The sequence below is a fragment of the Dipodomys merriami genome, unplaced genomic scaffold (assembly GCF_024711535.1).
Source record: "Dipodomys merriami isolate MVZ:Mamm:240054 unplaced genomic scaffold, mDipMer1.0.p SCAF_4, whole genome shotgun sequence".
Taxonomy (NCBI): Eukaryota; Metazoa; Chordata; class Mammalia; order Rodentia; family Heteromyidae; genus Dipodomys; species Dipodomys merriami.
In genome coordinates this window covers 15681881-15705982 of record NW_027205603.1, presented here as the reverse complement: position 1 = coordinate 15705982, position 24102 = coordinate 15681881, and the positions used below count along the sequence as shown (strand labels likewise).

General features: G+C 41.3%; 1 protein-coding gene across 3 annotated transcripts in view; it reads right to left on the bottom strand.

Annotated features, from left to right (window-relative positions):
- Nucleotides 1-2084: 2084 nt before the first annotated feature.
- The window catches only part of Larp4b (La ribonucleoprotein 4B), a 73853-nt gene continuing 51835 nt past the window's right edge, over nucleotides 2085-24102 (bottom strand). For all 3 annotated transcript variants that reach the window (XM_069990583.1, XM_069990581.1, XM_069990582.1), the window contains 10 exons: nucleotides 21125-21235; nucleotides 19842-19895; nucleotides 19551-19760; nucleotides 16374-16480; nucleotides 15717-15968; nucleotides 12990-13035; nucleotides 9497-9661; nucleotides 8518-8642; nucleotides 7840-7948; nucleotides 2085-5785 (listed from right to left, as the gene is read on the bottom strand). In XM_069990583.1, the coding sequence (XP_069846684.1) occupies nucleotides 5468-5785; nucleotides 7840-7948; nucleotides 8518-8642; nucleotides 9497-9661; nucleotides 12990-13035; nucleotides 15717-15968; nucleotides 16374-16480; nucleotides 19551-19760; nucleotides 19842-19895; nucleotides 21125-21235 (1497 nt within the window). In that variant the 3' untranslated portion in view covers nucleotides 2085-5467. The remainder of the gene's footprint in view (nucleotides 5786-7839; nucleotides 7949-8517; nucleotides 8643-9496; nucleotides 9662-12989; nucleotides 13036-15716; nucleotides 15969-16373; nucleotides 16481-19550; nucleotides 19761-19841; nucleotides 19896-21124; nucleotides 21236-24102) is intronic.

Genomic DNA, 24102 nt, shown 5'->3' with positions numbered 1-24102 from the left:
TCTGGGCTGTGCCCTCCCTTCCGTTAACTGCCTTGGGCTCACAGTGAAGCAGACACAGCAAACGACCAGGCTCACATACACTGCAGACCAAGTCACTTGGGGCAGAAATGGCTCCCACAGGCCGGGTGCCCACACGGCAGTCTGCTGTGGTACTTCCACCAACGGCTGGATCCAATGGTTTAAGACACGATTTCCACAGGAAAAGCCGTGGCTACCCTAACGCCTGGGCTACACTCTGCTTCATGGGGGAAAAAGAGTCAAATGTGGTGGCAAGGCTCGTTGCTGGCCTCGGGTGTGGAAAGGCTGGCTTTCTAGCTGCTCGGCCCCCCACGCCCACCCTGCCGGCACAGGACAAGCCCAGCTTAGCTTTGGCAGCCTGAGGATCATCTCAAGCCACTTAAGTTTTCAGATTTCTTCAATGGCACTATCTGACCCAAAACCACACCCTCTGCAATTCCAGAGGCAGGCGCGTGCCCCCAAGCCTTCAAGTTCTTACCACTCATCCCCTGTGTTAAGTGTACAGAGATGGTCTTCAAGATGGACGCAATCCCTGAGTTCCTGGATAGCAATGCACAAGGCACTGTGACCACGGCGAGCTCTGTGAAACTCAGCGACACAGGACGGGTGCACTGTGCTGATGTCACAACAAAGGCAGAAAATAGTACCGGAGAGTGAGCCTGGAAACAGAAACAAGTAGTACTACAGATCAAGATGGGGGAAGGGATGTGACACTAGGAAGCTAGGCAAGCACTCTACCCCTAAGTCATATTCCCAGCCCTGGATCATACATTTCTTTGGTGGTATTGAGATTGGATCCAAGGCCTTGCTTGTACTTGATAGGCAGGTATGCCAACAACTGAGCAACATAACCAGATCTTTTTGCATGTTATTTTTTGAATAAGGTCTCTCTTTTTTGCCTGGACCATAATCTTCCACTTCTGCTTCCTGCATAGCTGGGATGACAGGTGCTCCACCACGCCTAGCATTCATGGATCGAGAAGAGGTCTAATGGGCTTTCTGCCCGGATGTGACTAGGACAGAGATCTACATCTCAGGCAGCTAAAACTGAGTGAACCACACGCATGGTCTCCTTTAAGAGTCAAAGACCATCAAACCACAAAGGAAGACTGACTAGTAAGTTTTATGACCTACTAATTATCATATTATGATATATAAATATAATTATACATAATTATAATATTTTGCCACCTATATTAAAAAAGTAACTTTAGTTAAGACAAGAGGTAGGTTGAAATATATTTGTAAGATAGGTAACAGAAGATTAACAGCCACAAGAGATAACTCAGTAAGAAAAAGAAAGCCTAGTAGAAAAATGGGAAAATAAGATATAAAAAGGCAAATCAGTGAGTCAATGTCTTAATCAGATAGTTTGCCCATTCTAAGCTGGGCACTGGTGGCTCATGCCTGTAATCCTAGCTACTCAGTAGGCTGAGATCTGAGGATTGTGGTTCAAAGCCAACCTGGACAGGAAAGTCCGTGAGACTCCAATTAACCACCAGAAAACTGGAAGTGGTGCTGTGGCTCAAATGGTAGAGCACTCGCCTTGAACTGAAGAGCTCAGGGACAAAGCCCAGGCCCAGAGTTCAAGCACCACAACCGACAAAAAAAAAAAAAAAACAACCCCAAACCAAAAAAACTTTCTAAGAAGTCTCACCCGTCCTTGGCCCTTTTGCTGGGATGGGATTGCAGGGTAATGTCCATGATCTAAAAAAGCAGGATAATGTGACACAGCAGCAGCTAACTGTGGAAGTGACAAGAGAAATACAGTCCCCACCCAGGGACAACTGTGTTTGTGGTAATCCTTGGGCTTCATGATTGACTTGCCACAAGACTCGATGTGAGTGCTCTTTCTGCCTTACTTAGTATGGTCAACTCAACACACTCACATACAGACACACAGAACACACACACATACATATAAATACACGGTTGCATGCGTGTGCGTGCTTGCACAGGGTGGGGGAGCCACTTAGACTGAGGCTGGCACCCACGGGCTGTCCTCATGCACACGGATGGAGAGACCAAAATAAACAAACAAATGAATAAAATCATTTTTAAAAAGATGCATTCATGAGGAAACTTTTAATTTAAAAAAAATCAAAAGAAAAATTGAACAGTGCCTAAATCTTTATTTTTCATAACCTACATTTTTTTTCCAAATTAGACAGTTTTACACTGAATGACACAAAAGGAAACTTAAATTACCAATAGTTTACATGTACGCTTGATTCCAGTCTTAATGAAAAGGAGAACAAAAACAAAATCCCTCAAGAAAGCTTCCACACCACACGCCCACTGTGACTCGGCAGCCGTCAGTGCCCCTGGAATCCGATTGTCTGCTGCTTCCCACGTACCAGGCTACAAAGCACACAAACCCACAACTACAGCTCACGGAAGGGGTACAAAGACAGGTCTGCACCATTTGTCATTTGCTGTGATATACCACCAAACCAGTTCCTACATATCAACGGCAGCAATCCTGACGAGTACAGCAATATGAGACGTGTGAGCCACCTACAAGTGGCCACCAGTGATGCAGTGACAGGAGGGACCAACCAGAGGCATCAATCAGAACACCAACTCTTAAAGAGAGCAATTACTCAAAATTCATGTCTGGTGAATCAGGGCCAGATTCTTATTCCTATATTTCCAACGGATAAGGTATCATCACACAATTTTACAAGCTAAAATGTCATTTGTGACTGCGGTATCTCTGATTCTATAACCTGAGACACTAAAAGAAAATTTAAAAAGTATGAAAGCCACATGTCATTAGCTGTATGTGACAGAGCAAGAGTCCACATGCACCCTCACAACTTCCTATGGTCAAAAATTCCCATTTTTTTCTGAGTGGAAAATCTCAAAGAGTATTATCATATTATCATTTTTTGACATCATATAGCTATTTGGCATATCTATTAATTAAAAAGATATCCAAGCACGATTTCAGCTCCCAGAGCCAGGCTGTGCCACTGATAAGCAGTAATTAAAGTGTCCAACTCGTCCGAGCAGCAGTGGCGGCCTGGCCACAATGCCCCCTGCCTCATGCCCACAGCCCCTGAGTGCAGCTGTTGAGGAACAGCTGGCTCTACCCACACGGACTTGTGGCACTGCCATGCTCATGCCTGGGAAAGCATCTCTCTAAAAGCCAAGGTGTAACTCCATGAGCACTGGAAGCTGGGGGTGAAGACGAGAGGACGGCTGACCCTGCCCTGGCCCCTCCTCCAGCCAAGACGGGACCCCAAGGACCTGCCAGTGTCTACACAATCTGTTAGTCTGGGCTCAAGAGATCAATTATTTCTGACTTTTTTTTTGTCAGTGATCTGACAACTCTAAAAAAATTAATTCCCATGTTTCTTTAACAGGCATTTGAAGCGTATTAGCACTGCATGTTTCTATGTATTTAAATAATGACAATTGATACAACAGGCATGGTTTCCCTGGCAGGATAAATCACACTTAGCAATATATGATTTAATTAGAAGATTATTTTTTACTTTCATTTGAAGGAACTGCCAGTTTCTGCTTTCCAAATTATAGTTCTAAACCATTTCCCATTAGATATGATTAGCACTTATTTACATACTTCTTACAAGTATGGAAACATCTGGATGCTCTGAGTAAGACTTTCCATTTTCTTTTTGCAGCAAAGAGGCAGAATCAGTTCCACACACCAGTATGAGAAAAAAAAAAAACCTCAACACATTAAAATAATATTCAAACCACAACATTTAGTTTATCTACATCCAGCTCAACATTTATAATATATCAATAATTTTTTATCAGATTTTTCTCTGTAGGGTACCTTTTTAATATGTTCTGATTATTTACAACTGTACAAGCAAAGCACACTCCCAAGTGCACATATTTAATACAGTATCGACTATTTGCATTTACAGGATTTTTCAACAATCTGAAAAAAGATCAACTGTTGAAGATCTGTAAGGTATATTACAAAACCTGCTAGTTCTTGTACTACCATATGTTTACTCAGAAGATTTATCGACGAGAGATCTGCACGTAACTGAGTAACTCTGATCCTCTCCTGCCAACCCAGCGGCCGGTCTCCATGAGCTCTACACTGTCTTATACAAAAGTTAAGGCAAAGTCATTTTCAAGTTTAAATAAAATTCAAGTCTTTAAATATTGGATGGAAATAATTTTTCTTCTAAAAAAAAAAAAAGACAACTTCAGTCTTGTTAAATAATATTTTGTGGAATAAACTGTATGGTTACATTTAGCAGGAAATATTTTAATGTTTGCTGCTTAGAATACTTAAAGAAAAATTTTAGGCATTTTTAAAACAAAATAATTTATATTTAACTTTATGATAAACTTGCTAACTTTAGTGCACCCTTGTTCTTCAGAAGTGCGGCACTTCTAGAAGTGACTCAATGAGACCCTCATACTGGAGGTAAAAAAAGCAGGGAATTTTGTCTCCACCAGCCCAAGAGGGAAAGAAACCACACACACCAATCTCTCATGGCTACACTTGCCAATCCTTGCGCGGGTAGAGGAACAGGAGGGTGTCCACATGGAGCCGACTACGGTGTGGACCCTCTAACAAGCGTGCGTGGGGACATGAGAGATTGTGGAGAGCAGGCACACAGCCGCCCACGGGGATCAAAACAACACCAGGTTCAACTTCATGGTACAGTGTCACTGGGCAGCAAAGTTTGCATTTCATTCAGGTTCTATTCACAATGTGCTTTGAATTTATTTTACATTGCAGCCACTTGAAACTGGAGTGAGAAGCTGGTTACTTGCTTGTAGGATAGTAACACTCAAAGGTTTCATGTCTTTCTAGTACTCTTTGCAGGTTCATTCTGCCCACTAGTTCAAAAAAGGAATATAGATTCCTATTCTCTATTTATGTATTTGTTTAAAGCTAGAATCACCTGATACAGAGTTTAAATGAGAACACAGCTCCCGTGCCAGTGTATTGGCGCCCGGACACTGCCAGCCCCTTTCTCTGTGAGGCCCGGGCCAGCGCATCAGCCCTCATCCATCTGCTGGGACACCGACAAGATATGCACTTGCAGACCAATTATTTAAAACAAAACAAAACCAAAAAAAAAAAAAAAAAAGTAGCATAGTTCCCTTAATTTAGAAAAACTCACTATATATAACTTGCATTCAGAGCCACGTGGAGGCTTAATAAAAAGTATCAATTTGTTAGGATAAATGCATTTTCTATCCTGAAAAAAAAATCACTTATGCATCACCTCCAGTTAAGCACCAACCTAAAATAAGGTTTATATTAATTAAATCCTGAAAAATAGATTTTTTTTCAAGAGGGGAAAATTCCGACTCACAGAAAAAAACTAACTTGCAGCATCCCACAGGCCTCACAGACACTGCTGGCTCCTAACTAGCGACTCTTTGTGCTGCTGGGGAGTTTCACGTGGTGAGTGCAGCTCTTCCGGCCCCTCCGGGCATCGGCTCTTCACTGAGGAGACTTGGGGGGAGTGTTCTGTTCTCTGTGGAGACGCTTCCCAACTGCTGATGCTGAAGCTGAAGCCGAGGCCGAGGCTGGGGGAGAGGGCCGACGCCCTGGCTGCCTCCTCTGATCTTTGGGGGCTCCAGGAGTGGGCTTGAGGGCGGGGGGCTCTTTGTATCTCTCCACAGGCTCAGCGAGCTTCTTCTCCTCTTTCCCACAACTGACAGTGTTTGGCTTTTGTTCTTTTTGGGGTTGTGATGGGGAGGAAGGAGGTTCTTTACTTGTTCTCTGACAAATCTCTGCGTAACTGGGCTTTCGTAGTTCCTGCCAACAGACAAATGTGTGGTTACACTCAGACAATGGTGGACAACCCCTGAAAGGACGGCTGGCACAGGAAATCAAGTTACTTAAGTAGAATTCCACTTTACAGCTACTTTTTAAAGTTATATTTTTATTATCTTTGAAGAGGTTGTTCAAAGGGGTTATAATTTAACATGGCTAAGGTGCTTTCTTTCTAACAAGCTGGCAGAATCCAATGGTTAAGCATCCCAGTTCTGTAACTTTCCTGAGGATACTGCAGAAACGCCTCTTATCAATGGCTAACGTAAGCACAGTGTGGTGTCACACACCTAACAGCCCAGCTACTGAGGAGGTGAGATCAAACAGATCAAAGTTCAAGGCCAGCCTAGGCAAAAAGTTAACAAGAACCCATCCCAAACTGAGTATGGTAGGGTGCATCTGTCCATTCTAGCTATCAGAGGCCACAGGGAGGTAGTTCAAAGTGCAAAAAACGCAAGGCCTTAATTGAAAAATAAGTAAGTAAAATAGACTGTGGCTACGCACAAGTAGTAGAGCACCAACCAGCCTTGCAAGCTTGAGACTTTGAGTTCAAACCCCACTATTGCCAAAACCCTGATGATCAACAGCTAACATCAGAAAAGTGACAGTGATAAAAGCTGATCTAATCTGCCTGCAGCCTTTAGGTGTTGTTGGCCCATGTGCAAGCCTAAAAAGGGCCCTGGTGGAGAAGCTGATGCTTAGACTTGGCACTGTGTTTGCTACCCTGCTTCCTCTGGCACCGGGAGACTTCTCAACTGTCACCCAGGGGCCCTGTCTATCTTTATGTTAAAACCAAAACAATGTGCAATAGGGATTTTAGGTACATAGGGTCATTTGAAAAATAAGTGGTTAACAACTTTAACCTATTGAAGATTTCTTTCTAGACTTAAATCGAGTGGGCAGAAGGCTCAGCTTCCAAGTATCTACAACAGCAGCAACTGCTCACCCTGGCAAATGAGTGAGAGGCCGATTTATCCAAGATGGAAACCATTGGAAGAAACCATCACTGGATGGGTCACTCATCTTGTTTTTCCTTGCAGTTTATTTTTGCTAGTGCTAGAGCTTGCACTCAGTGCCTCCTGCTTGACTGGCTTTCTTGCTCACAGCTGGTGTTCTACCACTTGAGCAGTACTTCTAGCCCAGCATTTTGCTGATTAATTGGAGATGGAGTCTTGGACTTTTCTGCCACAGTTGGCTCTGAACCTTCAACCTACAGATCTCAGCCTCCCGAGCAGCTATTACAGAAGGATTATAGCTGTGATCACTGGTGCCTGGCCTATTTAATTCCTTGTGAAACACATGATACATGCAAGAGATGCTGAACTGACCACAAGTTCTATGGAAGAACAGGAAGTGGAACCTACTGCTTCAGAAACTCAACCAACTTACACTGAAATAAGGACACTCCAAGGCTGTACTGCAAAGATTACAGAGTAGGAAAATCCTTTGTACAGAAAACAATACACACATGTGCTTACACACACACATGCATACACACACAACTCATCAAATTTAGATTTCATTTAAAAAAAGGGAGGGGCTGGGAAGGTGGCTCAGTGGTAGAGCGCTTGCCTTGCATGCCTGAGGCCCTGGGTTCGATTCCTCAGCACCACATAAGCAAAAAGAAAAAAGCTGGAAGTGGCGCTGTGGCTCAAGTGGTAGAGCGCTAGCCTTGAGCTGAAGAGCTGAGGGACAGCGCCCAGGCCCAGAGTTCAGGCCCCATGACTGGACGCCCCCTCCTCCCCCAAAAAAAGAAAGAAAGAAAGAAAGAAAGATGTTGAGGCCTAGGCTCTGTCCCTGAGCTCTTATACTCAAGGCTAATGCTCTAGTACTTTGAGCCACCTCACCACTGCTGGTTTTTCTGGGGGTCAATTGGAGATAAGGCCTTTCCTGCCCAGGCTGGCTTGGAATCTCAGATCTCAGCCTCTTGAGTAGGTATGATTACAGGTGTAGGCCACTGGCGCCCAGCCCAGTGCTATGTCTTTTTGCCACACAGACCCACCCCCATAACTGTTGAGAAGGAAGACAGGTATACATACCGTGGCAGCTCCATTCACCTGCACTGATTTACACGCAGTTGTAGTAAGGGTGGGAGGAAGTCTGTCCACACTGTGCGTTTCCCTTTGCTTTTCTATCACCTTGGTGTCCCTGTGAAAATGCACCTGGCAGATGAGTCTCACACATTACAAGCCAATCCAGAGAGCACACAGTGAGTGTCACAAAACCTTAGAGGCCAGTCCAGTGAGCACACAGTGGGTCTCAGGCAACCTGACAGGCCAGTCCAGTGAGCACACAGTGGGTCTCACACAACATTAGAGGCCAGTCCAGTGAGCACACAGTGGGTCTCCGGCAACCTGACAGGCCAGTCCAGTGAGCACACAGTGGGTCTCAAGCAACCTGACAGGCCAGTCCAGTGAGCACACAGTGGGTCTCACACAACATTAGAGGCCAGTCCAGTGAGCACACAGTGGGTCTCAGGCAACCTGACAGGCCAGTCCAGTGAGCACACAGTGGGTCTCAAGCAACCTGACAGGCCAGTCCAGTGAGCACACAGTGGGTCTCAGGCAACCTGACAGGCCAGTCCAGTGAGCACACAGTGGGGCTCATGCAACATTAGAGGCCAGTCCAGTGAGCACACAGTGGGTCTCACGCAACATTAGGGGCGAGGCCAGTCCAGTGAGCACATAGCAGAGCAGCGGTGGAGGAGCAATACTCACTCAGGCAAATGGGCGGGGGATGGGGATTGTTCGTACACTGCTGACACAGCACAGGAAGCTGGCAGAGAGGGCTCTCTGGGGACCATAGCAGGAATGGTATTTGTACTTGCATCTGTACTGAGGCTCTGAAAATCGTCAAAGTCAAATTTATGATAAGGTAAAGAGTCTCTCATCAGATCTTTGCTAAAGGAGGTTATAGTCTACTTAATGTAAGTCTAAACATTATCACACATATCTGCAGAGCCTGTGAAGGCACAGGAGTGCTCAAAGGAACTGTGACTACCTTACCCCAGAGGTACAGACAAGTGGAAACAAATGATAAACTGCCAAGTCTCAGAATAAAGACACAGAAGACAATCTACTCCAGCAAAGGTCTCATTGGTCCTCTGCCTTCTTGCTTTAACAAATGTAAAACTGGTCTTGTGACCTGGGCTCTCTTCTACATTGCCACTACATCTGCAAGCAAGCTTGTTTTCTGAAAAAGTGTCTATCAAACACAACTTACTCATCATGATTCCATAGAGCCTGGCATGTAATACTCAATATTTGCTAGGTATGGAGTTCCAAACGCAGTTCACTATGACTTATAACCAAAACAAATCAAAAGACATCTCCATACCTGCATCAGTTTGAATACCTTGTGGCAAGTGGTAGCAACGGACAGCAGTTTTCCTGAATTCACAACATCCCTTGGAAGCAGGTGTGTTACTAATCCCAAATTATTAGGTAGGGAAACTACAGCCTAGAACATAATCTGCCCAAGGTCTTATATCTGAACAAACCCAGATCTTCTGACTAACCAGTGACTCTCTAAGTACAGTAACTACTTCATACAAGTCCATTCTCGTTTAGCTTACAGAATGATATATTTAAATTGTGATTTTGAAAAGGCAACAAGTAATTGGTATAAATCTGAATGTAAAAACACAAAACCAATACTTAGAAAATACTAGCAATATGAGAATTGTATTTATCTTACTCGTTCTTTTGACGATCCTATTATCAAACTAGATAGCCTGTTTTCAAACAAGTCCTCTGTCTTCAAATTGCCAGCAGCTCCAGGTAATGGGGGAAAGTTAGACAACCCGAGTTCGAAGGTTGGTGATGGTGGCTTTGGTGGAGTTGGAGACTGAGTCTGGCTGCTCTAAAACAGAATGACACCCCAAAAGTCATAAAAGGTGGAAAGAGAAAGACAGCACAAGCGCTAAGCAAGGAGTCTTGACTCCCAACACTTGCCTGAAAAAAGTCACTAAACAATGTGTGTAAATTCCTAGGATATAGGAACTCCATACCTAACTTTACAGGGTTTAACATTTCCCAGAAATTTATTACAACAGGATACCCTATGTGAGGAGTCTAGAATAAATGCGTCAAAGCTGGGCGCTGTCCTGCCCATGTAATTGTAACCCCTCTGTACAGTATGTTCACAAATAAAATAAAATTAAAAAATAATGGCAATAAAGAAAAATCCACATTAAAAAAAAAAAAAAAAAGCTGGGCGCTGGTGGCTCATGCCTGTAATCCTGGCTACTCAGGAGGCTGAGATCGAGGATCATGATTCAAAGCCAGCCCGGACAGGAATGTCTGTGAGACTCTTATCTCCAATTAACCACCAGAAAACTGGAAGTGGTGCCATGGCTCAAGTGGTATAGTATTCACCTTGAGCTGAAGAGCTGAGGGACAGTGCCCAGGCCCAGAGATCAAGCCCCACAACCAACAAAAAAGAAAAAAAAATACGTCAGAGTTTGAGCGAGAGCAAGTTAAGAAATGAAAATGGATCCAAACTAACAAAAAAAAAAAAAAAAAAAAAAAACAGACTATTTTGGAAAGCCTTTCTGTTTAAGCCTCAAGAGTGACACAGATACCTACTTTTAGTTTAATTTCACCCAGCTGTGTGCCCTCAGGACCAAATTTACACTTACTAACCACTGCTATTGTGCTCTTCTTGTAATCTAGAATAATGAGATACTTAAAATAATCCAGTGATATACAGACATTGTGACTTCAAAGCAAGTCTTAGAGGTTGTAAACATCTACATGTTTCTGAGGTGAAAAGAGATTTTCAGATTAAGCCTTCTATGTTAGTTTTTTAGGAGCCATGGTAGGCAATATATTAGAATTGTAAGATGACAAAGCCTGCAGACAGGGTTTGACTTTGAAGGCAGGGTTAAATATTTTTAAAGAGTTGAATGTCTTTTATATGCTTTTTTGCTTGTCTTTAAAATTTTCAGGTCATTCCAGAACTTCTAAGTGTTCTACAAATATGAACATGTTAATCAGGAAGACAAAGCAAAATGAACCCAAACTAACAGCAGTTGCTTCAGGACAGGCCCAGCAGAGCAGTATCTATCACGATGGATATGCAAATATCCATCGGACTAAATGGGACACTATTTACATATAGGGACCAGGACCACTAATTACAAATGGAACTAATTAATGGTATGCCAAATTTAGCTGACATTATTAAATAGAGAATTTCTGAGTTCTAAAACAATCTAGAACACACTTCTAGTGATAGGAAAGCATATCTATGGGATTGCTTGGGACTGCTGAGCCAAGAATTTCCTTAAGGTCTTCTCTGGTTGTCACGCATGTAATTCTAGACCTGCTAAGTCTTTAAACGTCAGTGCACACTATCAACTCTGCAACTATTCTCACAACCCTGATGCTGCAAAGTCCCAGCCTCTATTAAAGCCAGAACAAACTAGCATTTTCCTCAGGAGATACTCTGTTTAATCAATATAAGCAAAATGACAACTCATATACTTAATACACAAATGAATTACTTATTTTTTGTCTGTCTTCTTTGTAAATATAGCAGAATACATGACTACTTGGTTTACATACTGGATGGATGGTAACATATTTTGGGGCATAGCTTCTTTTTTTTTTTTATTTTTGACAGTTGTAGGGCTTGAACTAGGACCTGGGTGCTGTCCCTGAGCTTTTGTGCTCAAGCTAGCACTCTACCACTTTGAGCCACAGTGCTACTTCTGATAAAATATTTTGAGTGATCAAAAAAATTTTTTGAACAAATTTCTGCAAGGAAGAAGCTTAATTCTTTCTGATTATCCCCGTTTGGGCCATTTTACTTCCTATAGTTTCATTACTTATGGCCTAAAATATTACAGGGAATTCTAAAAAGCACAGTCCATAAATTTTCAGCTATGTGGGATTCTGAGTGGTGTAATGAAATGCTGCACTCTCAGCTGTCCTACCGGGACATGAGAACCATCCCTTTGCACAGTGAATCCACACTATAAATGCTACCCACCTATTATTCACCGAAAGCCATCTTAGTTAGAGTCAACTGTGGTATCACAGTGCTATATTCAAAGTAACTTTTTTTTTTTTTTTGGCGGGGGGGGTCGGTCGTGGGGCTTGAACTCTGGGCCTGAGTCCTGTCCTTCAACTCTTCAGCTCAAGGCTAGCGCTCTACCACTTGACTGACCTACAGTGCCACTTCCGGTTTTCTGATGGTTTATTGGAGATAAGAGTTTCACGGACTTTCCTGCCTGGGCTGACCCCCTTAGTAGCTAGGATTACAGGTGTAAGCCACTAGCGCCTGGCTTCAAGTAACCTTTATTTACTTAATAATGGTCCCCAGGCACAGGTGTAGTTATGCTGGCAATTAAGGTAAGGGAAAGAAAAACCAAAGTTTCCTCTAGATGAAAAAGCTCTCCACTTACAGGCTGAGTTGCTCAGAATAAATATTTTTTTCATGAAATTGCAAAGGAAAACCAAATTTGTGCTCTATATAGAAGTTACCAACAGTGTGTGCTCAGAGCTTGGTGAAGATGGAAAGGAGCCGGGCAATGGTTGCTCTCACTTGTAATCCTTGCTACCTGAGGGCAGGTTTGGGAGAACTTCAGTTCAAGGCCAGACCAGGTAGGAAAGTCCTCAAGGCTCTGTTCTTTAAGGAGGGAAATTGGATGTGAAGGTTTGCCTGTATGATCCCAGTAATAATGGGAAGCTGAAGTAGATAAGACTGTGGTTCAGGGATGTGCCCCAGGCAGGAAGCCAGGCCTGTAACTGGTAAAGAACAGAGGCCTAGGCCTGGCCCAAATGGTGACACCCTAGCACAGCAACCACAAGGCACAAGTGTTGAAATTCAGGGCCCAGTATCATCCAAGGGTTCTGGTATCCATTAGGAAGGAGTAACAGAATGTATCTCCATGGGATGCTGTTGGGTTTTAAATTCTACCATAAACCTAGACACACTGAAGAATTTTTCTGGACTCACACACAAGTAGTACCTGCAAGTGTAAGCTCTCGGTTGCATCTGTTTCATGCCATAAATATCTGTGCAAAAGCTAGCTAGCTATGGGTATTTCTAAAATCCTCCACAATCTTTTTAGGCCACCAAAAAGGTTTTGAAATGCTCCGTCTCAATCCATGTAATTAACTCACATTTGTATACTATTAGATTTAAACATCTTTGTGAAAATGACATAGGCCTATGTACTCACTGTAAACTTCTCTTCTCTTTTTTTCCGATACCCAAAGGAATTTTTCCTAGAAGTAGAAAGAAAAAGACCATTATATTTTTCTAACTCAGAAAATTTAACTAACCACAAGTCTGTGCTTATATATTCAAAGCATGCATCAATTTGGTCCTTACTTTGTAATCTTTCAAAGATGATTTTTTTTTTGGATGGTGTCAGCCCTGGGGTTTGAACTCAGGGCCTGGGCACTGTCCCTGAGTCTTTCCCCCGACTCCTCCTTCAAGGCTAGTGCTCTACCACAACTGGAAATAAGAGGTTCACAGACTAGACTATCTTAACTAGTCTGGCTTCTAACCATGATCCTCAGATCTCAGCCCCCTGAGTAGCTAGGATTACAGGTGTGGGCTCCTGGCACCCAGCCTTCAAAGATGAATTTCAATTCTAGAAGTCCAACAAGGATAAGCTAAACATAAGAAGTTGAGAGAAAAGAATTTAAACTGATGCCCATATAGGTAAAAGAAAGGGATGAACATCATTTTAAAATGGAAGAAAATTTAGAGACCCTTCTCACCTGATAGCATACCATGTCACCCCGAGTTACACAGGAGACTGAGATTGGGAGGGGTTACATACCAGACTAGCCTGGGCAGAAAATTTCACAAGACTTGGGCTTTACAGGGGGAGTTAGATATGGTAGTGCAGGCCTGGGTAGATTGGCTCAGGCACATACCCAGGTGAGAAGCAATACCTTATTCTAAAAAGGAAGGCTGGAATCATGGCTCAGTGGTATCAAGTCACCCTAGCAAGTGCCAAGGCCATGAGTTCAAACCCCCAAACTACCAAAAAAATGAACCACAACAAAAAACTTACTTAGTAGGTACTTGGAATTACAAAGATAGGATTGATTGACTAGCCATTTAGATGTAAAGATGTAGATGTAAAACCAGACACCAAACTATATAGATAAGTTATGTAAAATGATAGTAAAGAGTATCAGATGGATATTTATTTTCTCATCACTAAAATGTAGGAGATCTCAATTTGTTTCCCCTTCCTTTTTCACAGCTTTATGCTACTGTGGCTTACCTTTTATCACATAAACACATAAAACTTCCCAATCCCAACAGCTGTGTATACCTACACTTGCCTTCTTTGTAAGTGTTCGTGATTTTTAATACAAGCACTCTACAGGCCACAGGATGGTGTTACACAGCACTGCCTGGGTTTATATGGTTTTAAAGTTACATGTGAATTCAATTTGGCAATTGAGAAGTGTGACATAGACCCTTAGGATTCCATAGGAAAGCCAGGCTGTCTCCAGTGGAAAATCTAATCTGTCCTGTGGGAGACCATCCCAGAAACAACTCCTCTGACTTTTGGCTGAGGCTTACTAGAAACTAAACACTAGACCATGGGATTATCCAGTAATCACAGACTTGAGCTATCCATCATGGGTGAGTAGCTGTGATGTTGGCCATGTTCCACCACCTGGTAGAACAGGTTACTTGGCCCCTTGATGATCAGTCTTCTGTGCTTTCCATCCACACCTATGGCCTCAGAAGAGGCCACAGATCTATCTGGATGAAAGCCTGGAAGGAACAGGACTCAAGGTGTGGTGATATGTGGGAGAGGTGTGTAGGATATTTGTGTTGAGGCTGCTGTCCACAGGAGAGGACTTTACACACAGACTATACTTATGGACAGCCCTTTGCCGTGGATAGCGTACTCATTACCACTAGACAGCTGATGTCAGCAGGCCCAACACTTCATGGGAAACACAGTGTCCTGATGACATCTGATTGCTATGGGGTCCTATCAGCTCTGCCATCAGTAGATCTTGTAAGACTCTTTGCTTACCCTGACAAAGTGACCACCTTTGCAAAGACATGGCTATAGAACAGAGATGGGTCCTAGTTTATAACCACTACACAGGACACAGTATGGCTCTATAGGCAGAGAAGTCACAGCGCCATGGTGCAGAATCATTGTTATACCAGTCTGTCCCTCATCCTCACCACTCTGCATGCAGGTGGTTTGTCCGCAAGTCTTACACCCCTAAAGAGGAAGGTCTAACTCCTTGCTACAGAGCCTTTGGCACCCAGTGAAAAGGAAATTGCATATCAACCCTGGCTTTATGATCAAGTTCAGAATGAAGGACTGTGGAAGTAGTATGCTATCCCTGACTGGCCAGACACATGTTGGAGAGTTAGCTTCAACATGTGATAAGTGAGCCACAGCTCCACTTCTGGCTATTTTGGTGGCTAATTGGATATGAGTCTCATGGACTTTCCTGCCTGGGCTAGCTTCAAACCATGATCCTCAGCCTCCTGAGTAGACAGGATTACAGGTGTGAGCCACTGGTGCCTGGCTTCAAGTCTTAATATATAAGAAGTAGATTTCCTATCTGCCATAGACAGTGACTCCTCTGACAGGTGCCTAATAGGCAAGTGAACTGAGCGCCTCCTGGAAAAGACTCATCCTTCAAGACACCACCGGGAACAACTGTGATTCAAGAGAAGGAATCAAGTATCTACACAAACAGATGTTTAGAAGTGGATACTCCAAGAAAAAATGCAACTATTTCTAAATAGCAACCACTCACAGTAATTACATAAAACCTCTTATGTTTATAGCTTTTGACTTTTTGAGGTGTATTAGAAAACAATCCTAAAATACACCTACAGATAGCTAAAAATATTTAGTTACAATAGGTACGTAGTATCTGTTCAACAGAACAGATGAACTACTTACCTTCCTCTTCCTAAACCAGGAGAGGATTCAAGACTACTTGGTTCCACACGCCCAGTCCCAACATCTCTCTTGGCATAAGTAGAAGGGTTTTGTATCCGTGTTCTAGCTTGCCCTGCTTGCCTCGTCTGTGGACTCCGGACACCATTAATTAGTCGATCTGCAGTAAAGTTAAATATGGAAGGACTCTCTAGTAGTCCTGGTCCTCTCTCTGCACTGGGAATCGTGTGGCGTAGATGAGATTTACTAGGATTCCTGTAAATAACATATAACCAAATACTGTTTAGAGTATGATAATATAAAATATTTAGGCTAAAAATCTGCTTTGTGTTGAATATAAAAATGTTATATTTAGAATAACTGACATATACCATTTAGGATAATACAAGAGCCAAAGTCCTGTTTGTAAGGTTTACTATTTATAAGTCAAGGTTCAAGTTAAAAGGCAGGTATATAAGGTACAAGTTGAATCTGAAGAGAATCTATTTGTTTAGGTAGGCAAGAATACTGGTGTTTAATCTGTAAAGACTAAAGTTGTATATTTCAAACAGTTTTACCCCTGATGAGCATTACTAGTAGTAAAATTACAGCTCTTATTATAAATAACCAGAAAAATAGCAACATGAAGTTACGGCGCATGTGATCACTCTTAGCACTTGCCTGCTTCTAGGCGGATACTGTCTGAGTGACGTCAGAGGGGATGTTGTAGGTTTGAAGGTTGGTGATGTAAACCCATTTATAAATCCAGTACTTGGAAACGGAGTTACCTAGATTGATTAACAAACAAACAGTTGTAAATACCATGAAACATGACAAGTTGGTCAATACTATTGCATTTTGGGGTAACCTCGTTCATTTCTTCCTCTTGTCAGATATTGTGGTCTATCAAAATATATAAAAAGAACTGCAGGTGGCTGGGAATGTGGCTTAGTGGTAGAGTGCTTGCCTAACATGCATGAAGCCCTGGGCTTGATTTCTCAGTACCACGTACAAGAAAAAGCCAGAAGTGTTACTGTGGCTCAAGTGGTAGGGTGCTAGCCTTGAGCAAAAGAAGGTCAGGGATAGTGCCCAGGCCCGGAGTTCAAGCCCCAGGAGTGGCAAAAAAAAAAGAAAAAAGAAAAAAGAAGAAAAAACTGCAGCTAAGAAAAACATCCAAAAACTATTGCTAAAGGTATATGCTTGCTGAGCATCCACAACCATCAAGTTGTGCTAAGAACCTTTTCTCTATCATCTCAGCTAATCCTTACAATAGCCCAATGAAGATATTACAAGGACAGAACTTTGCTCAAGATCACATTGGATCCTGAACACAGGCATTGTTAAAAAGGTCCAAATGCATAGCCTAAAGATCACTAGCATAACACTACCTTCATTCTGGTAAATCACAAACAATTTGTGTGTGTTTATGTACCTGTGCGCTAGTCCTGGGGCTTGAACCCAGGGTCTGTGCTATTCCTGAGCTTCCTTTACTCTACTACTTCCCTCAGTGTCACTTCCAGCTTTTTCTGAGTAGTTTAGTATTGTTAAAAAGTCTCACAGGCTTTCTTGCTGGGGCTGTCTTTGAACCAAGATCCTCAGATCTCAGCCTCCCAAGTAGCTAGGATTATAGGGGTGAACCTTTAGCAAGTTCAAAGCCAGCCAAGCCAGCCAAAACTGAAATTCTCATCTCCAAATAACTAACCCTCCACCCCCCTGCCAAAATAAGTAAATTTAAATAAAATTCATCAAAATTCTCTTAGGAACTTTTTTTTTTTTTTAAAGTGGTACTAGTTAGCCAAGGCCTCATGCTTGCTTGGTATGCTGGCAAATAGCAATTGAGCCTTGCCTCTAGCTCAGCTTTTTGCTCATTATTTTGCAGACTGAGTCTCATAGACTTTTTTAGCTCAGGTTGGCTTTCAATCTCAATCCTTCAGATCTCAGCCTCTTGATTGGCTACAGGTGTGAACAACCAGTACCTAGCTAGAACATTTGATTTATTGTTGACGTTGCTTACTTTATTACCTGTCTTTAGGAGAACTATTTTTTAACCTCTACCTCCATACAAGCCATGTTCTGAGCACAATTTCAGATCACTAATAATCATTTCCCATGTCATAATTTAATCTGTCGTATAGCATATAAATACACTGACAAGAATCAGAAGAAAATTAGATATAATATTTTTTTTTGTTGTTGTTTTTTGGGTCCGGTCGTGGGGCCTGAACTCTGGGCCTGGGCGCTGTCCCTCAGCTCTTCAGCTCAAGGCTAGCGCTCTACCACTTGAGCCACAGCACCACTTCTGGCTTTTTTCTTTTTGCTTATGTGGTGCTGAGGAATCGAACCCAGGGCCTCATGCATGCAAGACAAGCGCTCTACCACTGAGCCACCTTCCCAGCCCCTAGATATAATGAAATGAAATGAAACAATTTTAAACACTTTTCAACTATTTAAAAAATGCCACTGAAGTCAAACCTTTCAGGTTACAGATCAGAGACAAAAATTGATCTGACCTGGGTCTCAGCAACTCATACCTGTAATACTAGCTACTGAGAGGCTGAGTCCTAGAGGATGGAAGTTTTAAGCAAAAAAAGTCTTGTGAGATTCTATCTCCAATTAACCAGCAAAAATCTGGGCTGAAGGCATGTATTATGTGGTAAAGCACCAAGAGAACAAGCAAGGTGAATGAGTACATGCCACTGAGTTCAAATCTCAGTACTAAGAAAAAAATCTGACCTGTAAGAATTTCTGTTTTTCTTTTTTTGGTTGGTCATGGGGCTGAAAGCTGGGCCTGAACAAGGTCCCTCAGCTCTTTAGCTCAAGGAGAGCATTCTACCACTAGAACCATAGCACCACTTCCAAGGTTTATTGGAGAATAAGAGTCTCATGGGCTTTCCTGCCTGGGTTGGCTCTGAACCTCGATCCTCTGATCTCAGGCTCCTGAGTAGCTAGGATGACAGGTGTGAGCCACTGGCACCCAGGGTATTCCTATTTTTTATATGAAGTTTTCTTCTTTTTGAACTCTTTTCATAAACTCATATGTAACCTGAAAGTTTGACGTAAGTGGCAAAACAATAATGCCTGATAAACTACCTAACTACCAGTTTAATAGTATTTATTTATTTATTTATTTATTTATTTATTTATTTATTTTTGGTCTACTTTTCCCAATCATCAACTCTGTGGCGTTATTTCTTTTCTAGCCTGAATTTTTTGATGGACATTTATCTTTAGTTTTTAGAATATAACAGACACCAGCAATTCAAAATTAATCAACATTGTTCTCAAGTTCCCATGTCCAGTTTTTTGCCAGTGAGTGATGACACCTATGTGACTGGTGCCTGGCTCCCAGCCATATTACCCTGAGTACCCTCCATCTTCCCTATTCTAGCCCACAGCTATATCCTGAATATGAAATCTACAGACTCTTCTCAAAGTTACTACTGCAATTTCTGCTTTTTCCTCTTCCTCTGGGTCAAATAACAGGGCTTTGTGCACTAGGCAGGACTCCACCTCTGAGTTATATCTGTACCCCTCAATTTCTGCTTTCTGACCATACTCACTTGTCAATTCTGCTTATCTACCTCTCTTATTCCAACAAAAAAATTACCATGCAAACCTCCAGTATATGAATCCATCTTCTCAATTTCAAGGGCAATTACTACATTTTTTTTATGCCTACAGCTGTCTTTATTATCCAACTACATGGAAACTCCATAGCATAAGATGAAGATTTCTTTTGCTAGAGCAAACTGAACAAATGTATGGTTTCTCTACTAGACTACAATCTAAAATTTTCTAAATGTCTAGTACAGTGTCTGCAATATAAACATCTGTAAAGCAAAACAAAAAGCAGCTTACCAAGGGTGGATCAAGGTAGCTATGTGTTGCTGACCACGTCTGGGGGGTAATCAGGCTGTACAGAGGAAACTGCTGCTGGGGACTGTATACTGGAGGTAAATAAAATGATGTTGTATAACGCTGCTGTGTATAAAGGTTCATGTCCAGAGGTCTAAATCCATTCTTTGGCAAAAATGTGTTTATAGCTATTGCCTTTGCTTTTATCCGTGCCTGTTTGAAAACATTTGTATTACTAGTAAAATACTTAGGAACATTGATTAGATATTAAAGAAGGTATAATCAACTGCTTACTTTAATTGGTTTTCCTTGAAAAGTTTTGACTTCTTCTCGAAGATACCTGTAAGCCTAAGGGAAAAATCATCCAAAATATCATTCTGTTAATCTTGTAAATAAGATAAACTGATAGTTAACTCCATAATTCAAATGAAGAATTGTGGTTCTCTTTGGGCCACAAATCCCCTAAAATAACTTCTTCCGTGCTATGGAATGTTTACACAAAATCTCGTAAGATTTGTATGTAATTTTATAAGTACTAATAAATCAGAAAACCCTCCCACATACACAGGCTAAGAATGCTGATGTAGGATGTAACAATGAATACTGAGTATTAGTACTAATCCCAATATGAAATTGGAATTATGCAGTTCAGGTAACACTAAATAGGAATAGAAAAAGATGTGGACTTAAATGTTCAAGTCATTACTTATTTCTATCAAGCCCCTGTTAAACTGAGTATGTGTCCAACCATATTCACTAGGCAGGTCAGCAATGCGCACACTGCTCCACAAGCAGTGCTTCTCACCTCTTGTTCAGCCTGTCCCCTTCTATTCAATTAGAACCTGTTTCCCAGGTTTTTGTGTTTTCTCTTCTGAACCTCCCTTTTGCACCATTTAATACGTCATACTTGTCCATTTGTTTCCCCCAAACAAGATGCTTCCTTCAAGAGCAATGAGACAATTACCCTTCCCTTCTTTGATATCCTCAAGAAGTTTTTCTTCCATATCTTAAAGACACCTTGCAGGACAAATGACGCCCTCTAAAAGATTATTTCCCCACTTTCAAACAGTAAAGTCTTTCTCTGCCCAGATATAGGCTTATTCTCTTAAAATGTCCTTACAAAGTAATGTCTTACTTTTCTATATTGCTACAGAAGCTTTCTATAAAAACATATCTATTGGGGCTGGGAAGGTAGCTCAGTGGTAGAGCGCTTGCCTTGCATGCCTGAGGCCCTGGGTTCGATTCCTCAGCACCACATAAGCAAAAAGAAAAAAGCCGGAAGTGGCGCTGTGGCTCAAGTGGTAGAGTGCTAGCCTTGAGCTGAAGAGCTGAGGGACAGCGCCCAGGCCCAGAGTTCAGGCCCCACGACCGGACCCAAAAAAAACAAAACAAAACAAAAAAACAAAAAAAAACAAACAAAAAAAACATATCTATTTAAGTTTCTACAACTCAATTTTCTCTCTTCTTTATATTCAAAGTGAACATGATCATTGGATACTCAGCCTAATTTTCACTATGTACTAATATCAAACATTTGTGAACCATGAACTTCATAGGCGATGAAGGAAACAACTTACCTGTTGTGCATCAGCTTCTGTTTCAAATGTAATAAACCAATTATCATTGTAGGCAAATTCACAGTTTATAAATTTTGGTAAATTATCTCCTTTAAATAGTGCTTCTACTTCCTATGGAAAATAGAAATAAGAAATTAATTTCCTCTAGGCCACTTCAACAATTTAAAACCCACCTTTAAAACAGAGTCTAACATGCTACGGTGACTAACCAGTAGTTTTCAGACTAAGTATGTAAAGGCTCCAGAATTCATAGAGCCTCTAGCTCTCAGGTCTTTGGCCTGACACAGAAACAATCATGCAAAATGATTAAAATGAACAACCCCAGAGGGGGGGGGGTGAGGGGAAGAGAGAAGAGGAGAGGGAGGAGAGGGGAAGGAAGGGGGAGGGAGGAGCAGAGAATGGTTTCTCTGCCAGAATAAAAAATTTCCTATATTCAAAGGATATGACATAGAATGATTAGAAAGGTATTGCCTTAACAATGGGGAAAATGAACCTTAGAGGAAAGGCTGCCCTGACTCCATCCAACAAATAATCCTTAATGATCAAATTGGTTCCAAGAAACTTTTTTTGGAAAAGGGATCTTGTTCTTTTGCTCATGGTGGCCTTGAACTTATGTCTCAGGCTCCTGAAAAACTGTGTTCCCATCAAGTATCCAAACTACCCCTCAAAGCCAAACATGAAAATTTGCAATGATACAAAACTACTCAGTACTGAGTAAAGTAAAATGAGATGGTGGTGCCTGCCTATAATCCTTGCTACCAGGGGGTAGATATTGGGAGTAGCTTGAGACCAGCCTGGGCAAAAAGTTGAGAAGATCTTTTATTTCAACTGAAAAAAAACAAAGGAGCACCATGGTTCAGGCTGGTCCAGGAATAAACCTGAGACCACATTTGAAAAATAACCATGGCAAAATGGGAGGGTGGGGGGCATGACACAAGTGGTGTAGTGTCTGCCTAGCAAGCACAAGATCCTGAGTTCAATTCTAGTTCTGCCAAAAGGGAAAACAATACATCAAATTCAGAAACTTGACTAGTTAGTATTAGTACTTTAAACTCAAATGATCCTTCATTGCTCTGAGACTGATAATCTAGAAGAATAGTTTAACTTTCTGTTCCTGCTTCCAGAGACTCTAAACTATTTTACAAAACTTAGGTCAATATTTAAGATATTCTTTCTGATCATTGACAAACATGTGGTTACATTCAAGAACTACAGAAGTGTCTAGAAACTTCTATCTAGTTCTTTTTTTTTTTAATTGTGAAAATACTGTACAGAGGGCTTACAATTACATGGGCAAGATAATGAGTACATTTCTTATCAAGCATTGTAGCCTCCTCCTTTGTTTCCCCTTCCCATCCTCCCCCCACCCCTCCACCCAATCCCCCCCCCCAAAGTTGTAAAGCTCATTTTCCCACATAACGATTGTACATCTCATTGTCGCAATGGATCCACCTGTATCCCTATTTAAACGATTTTTTTTCCCTTCCCCTCCACAAATTATACCAACCACAAATACAGTGAAAGCAGGGGTTATACCATGGGGGAGGGACATACAAAGCAACAAAGAAATAATCTTATAAATGTGTTAGAAACAATCGCACAAAAGAAAAAAAAACAGATAAAAAAAAAAGAAAAAAAAACAGTTGAATACATATCTTAGGGTTCATTTCCCTAACATCACTTATCTGACTTTTTCTGCTTGACTCAGACATATACTAGTTATTGCAAATAAGGGAAACCATGGGACCTATGTTTCTTTGGGCCTGGCTTACTTCACTTAATATCATTTTTTCCAAGCCTTTCTATTTCCTAACAAATGGGGCAATGTCATTCTTTCTGATGGAGGCATAAAATTCCATTGTGTATATATACCACATTGATCCATTCATCTACTGAGGAGCATCTGGGTTGGTTCCACATCTTAGCTATGGTAAATAATGCTGCAATAAACATAGTCATGCTGGTAGCTTTAGTGTGGTCTTGTTTGTGATCATTTGTGTAAATACCCAAAAGTGGGATTGCAGGGTCATAGGGGAGCTCTATGTGGAGTCTTTTGAGGAACCTCCATACTGCTTTCCAAAGTGGTTGAACAAGTTTACACTCACACCAACAATGCATTAGGTTTCCTTCTGTCCACATCCCCTCCTATCCAGTTCTTTTAAGCCCAAGTAGATGGGGCCTGCAACATAGAGTCCCTGGAAACATATTTCCCTTAATTTTCTTATTCAGATTGCTTTGGACTATTTCCTTTCCTTTATATTTCAATTTCATGAGATTTTCTCTGAACCTTTTCTCTTAAGACTTATGTTGTTCAAGTTTTACTACATACCCAATCTATGTAGTTTTTATACAAAGAAATTTGTAACTAAATGCAGAAAATTCTCCTTGGGTGTACACTTTGTACATTTTTAAGTCATGAAAATTAGGATATATGTCCAAAGTATCTTGAATAAAAACATCTAAATTAATAAATTATTCTGAATCTTAATAAAAATATAAAGGAAAAGGTATAGTATTTAATTTTTCTACATAGCAATGTAGAATTAGGAAATATATCTTGTATTGAATCAACAGTAAACTCTAGAACAAGATCATGATTTCTTTCCCTGGGTACATTCTTGTTGGAATCCTGACAGTTGCTACATTTTACAAATATTTTCCTTAACAAACTTTCACACTATTCTATTGGGACAAAACATAAATGCTAATTTCTATTTGCAAATAGGAATGACTTTCCTCTGAATGACTTCATGTGAAATCACACCAGACAGGAAATAAAAGACTAACCAACTTGACTTGATTCTTTGAAAAACTCCAAAGTAAGAAGCTGCTGTTCTATTTACAATGCCCTTTTTTTTATTTTTAATTTTCTATTGTAAAGATACTATACAGAGGGTTACAGTTACATGAGTAAGGTAATGAGTACACTTCCTATTGAGCATTTATACCCCCTCCATTGTTTTCCCCCTACTATCCCT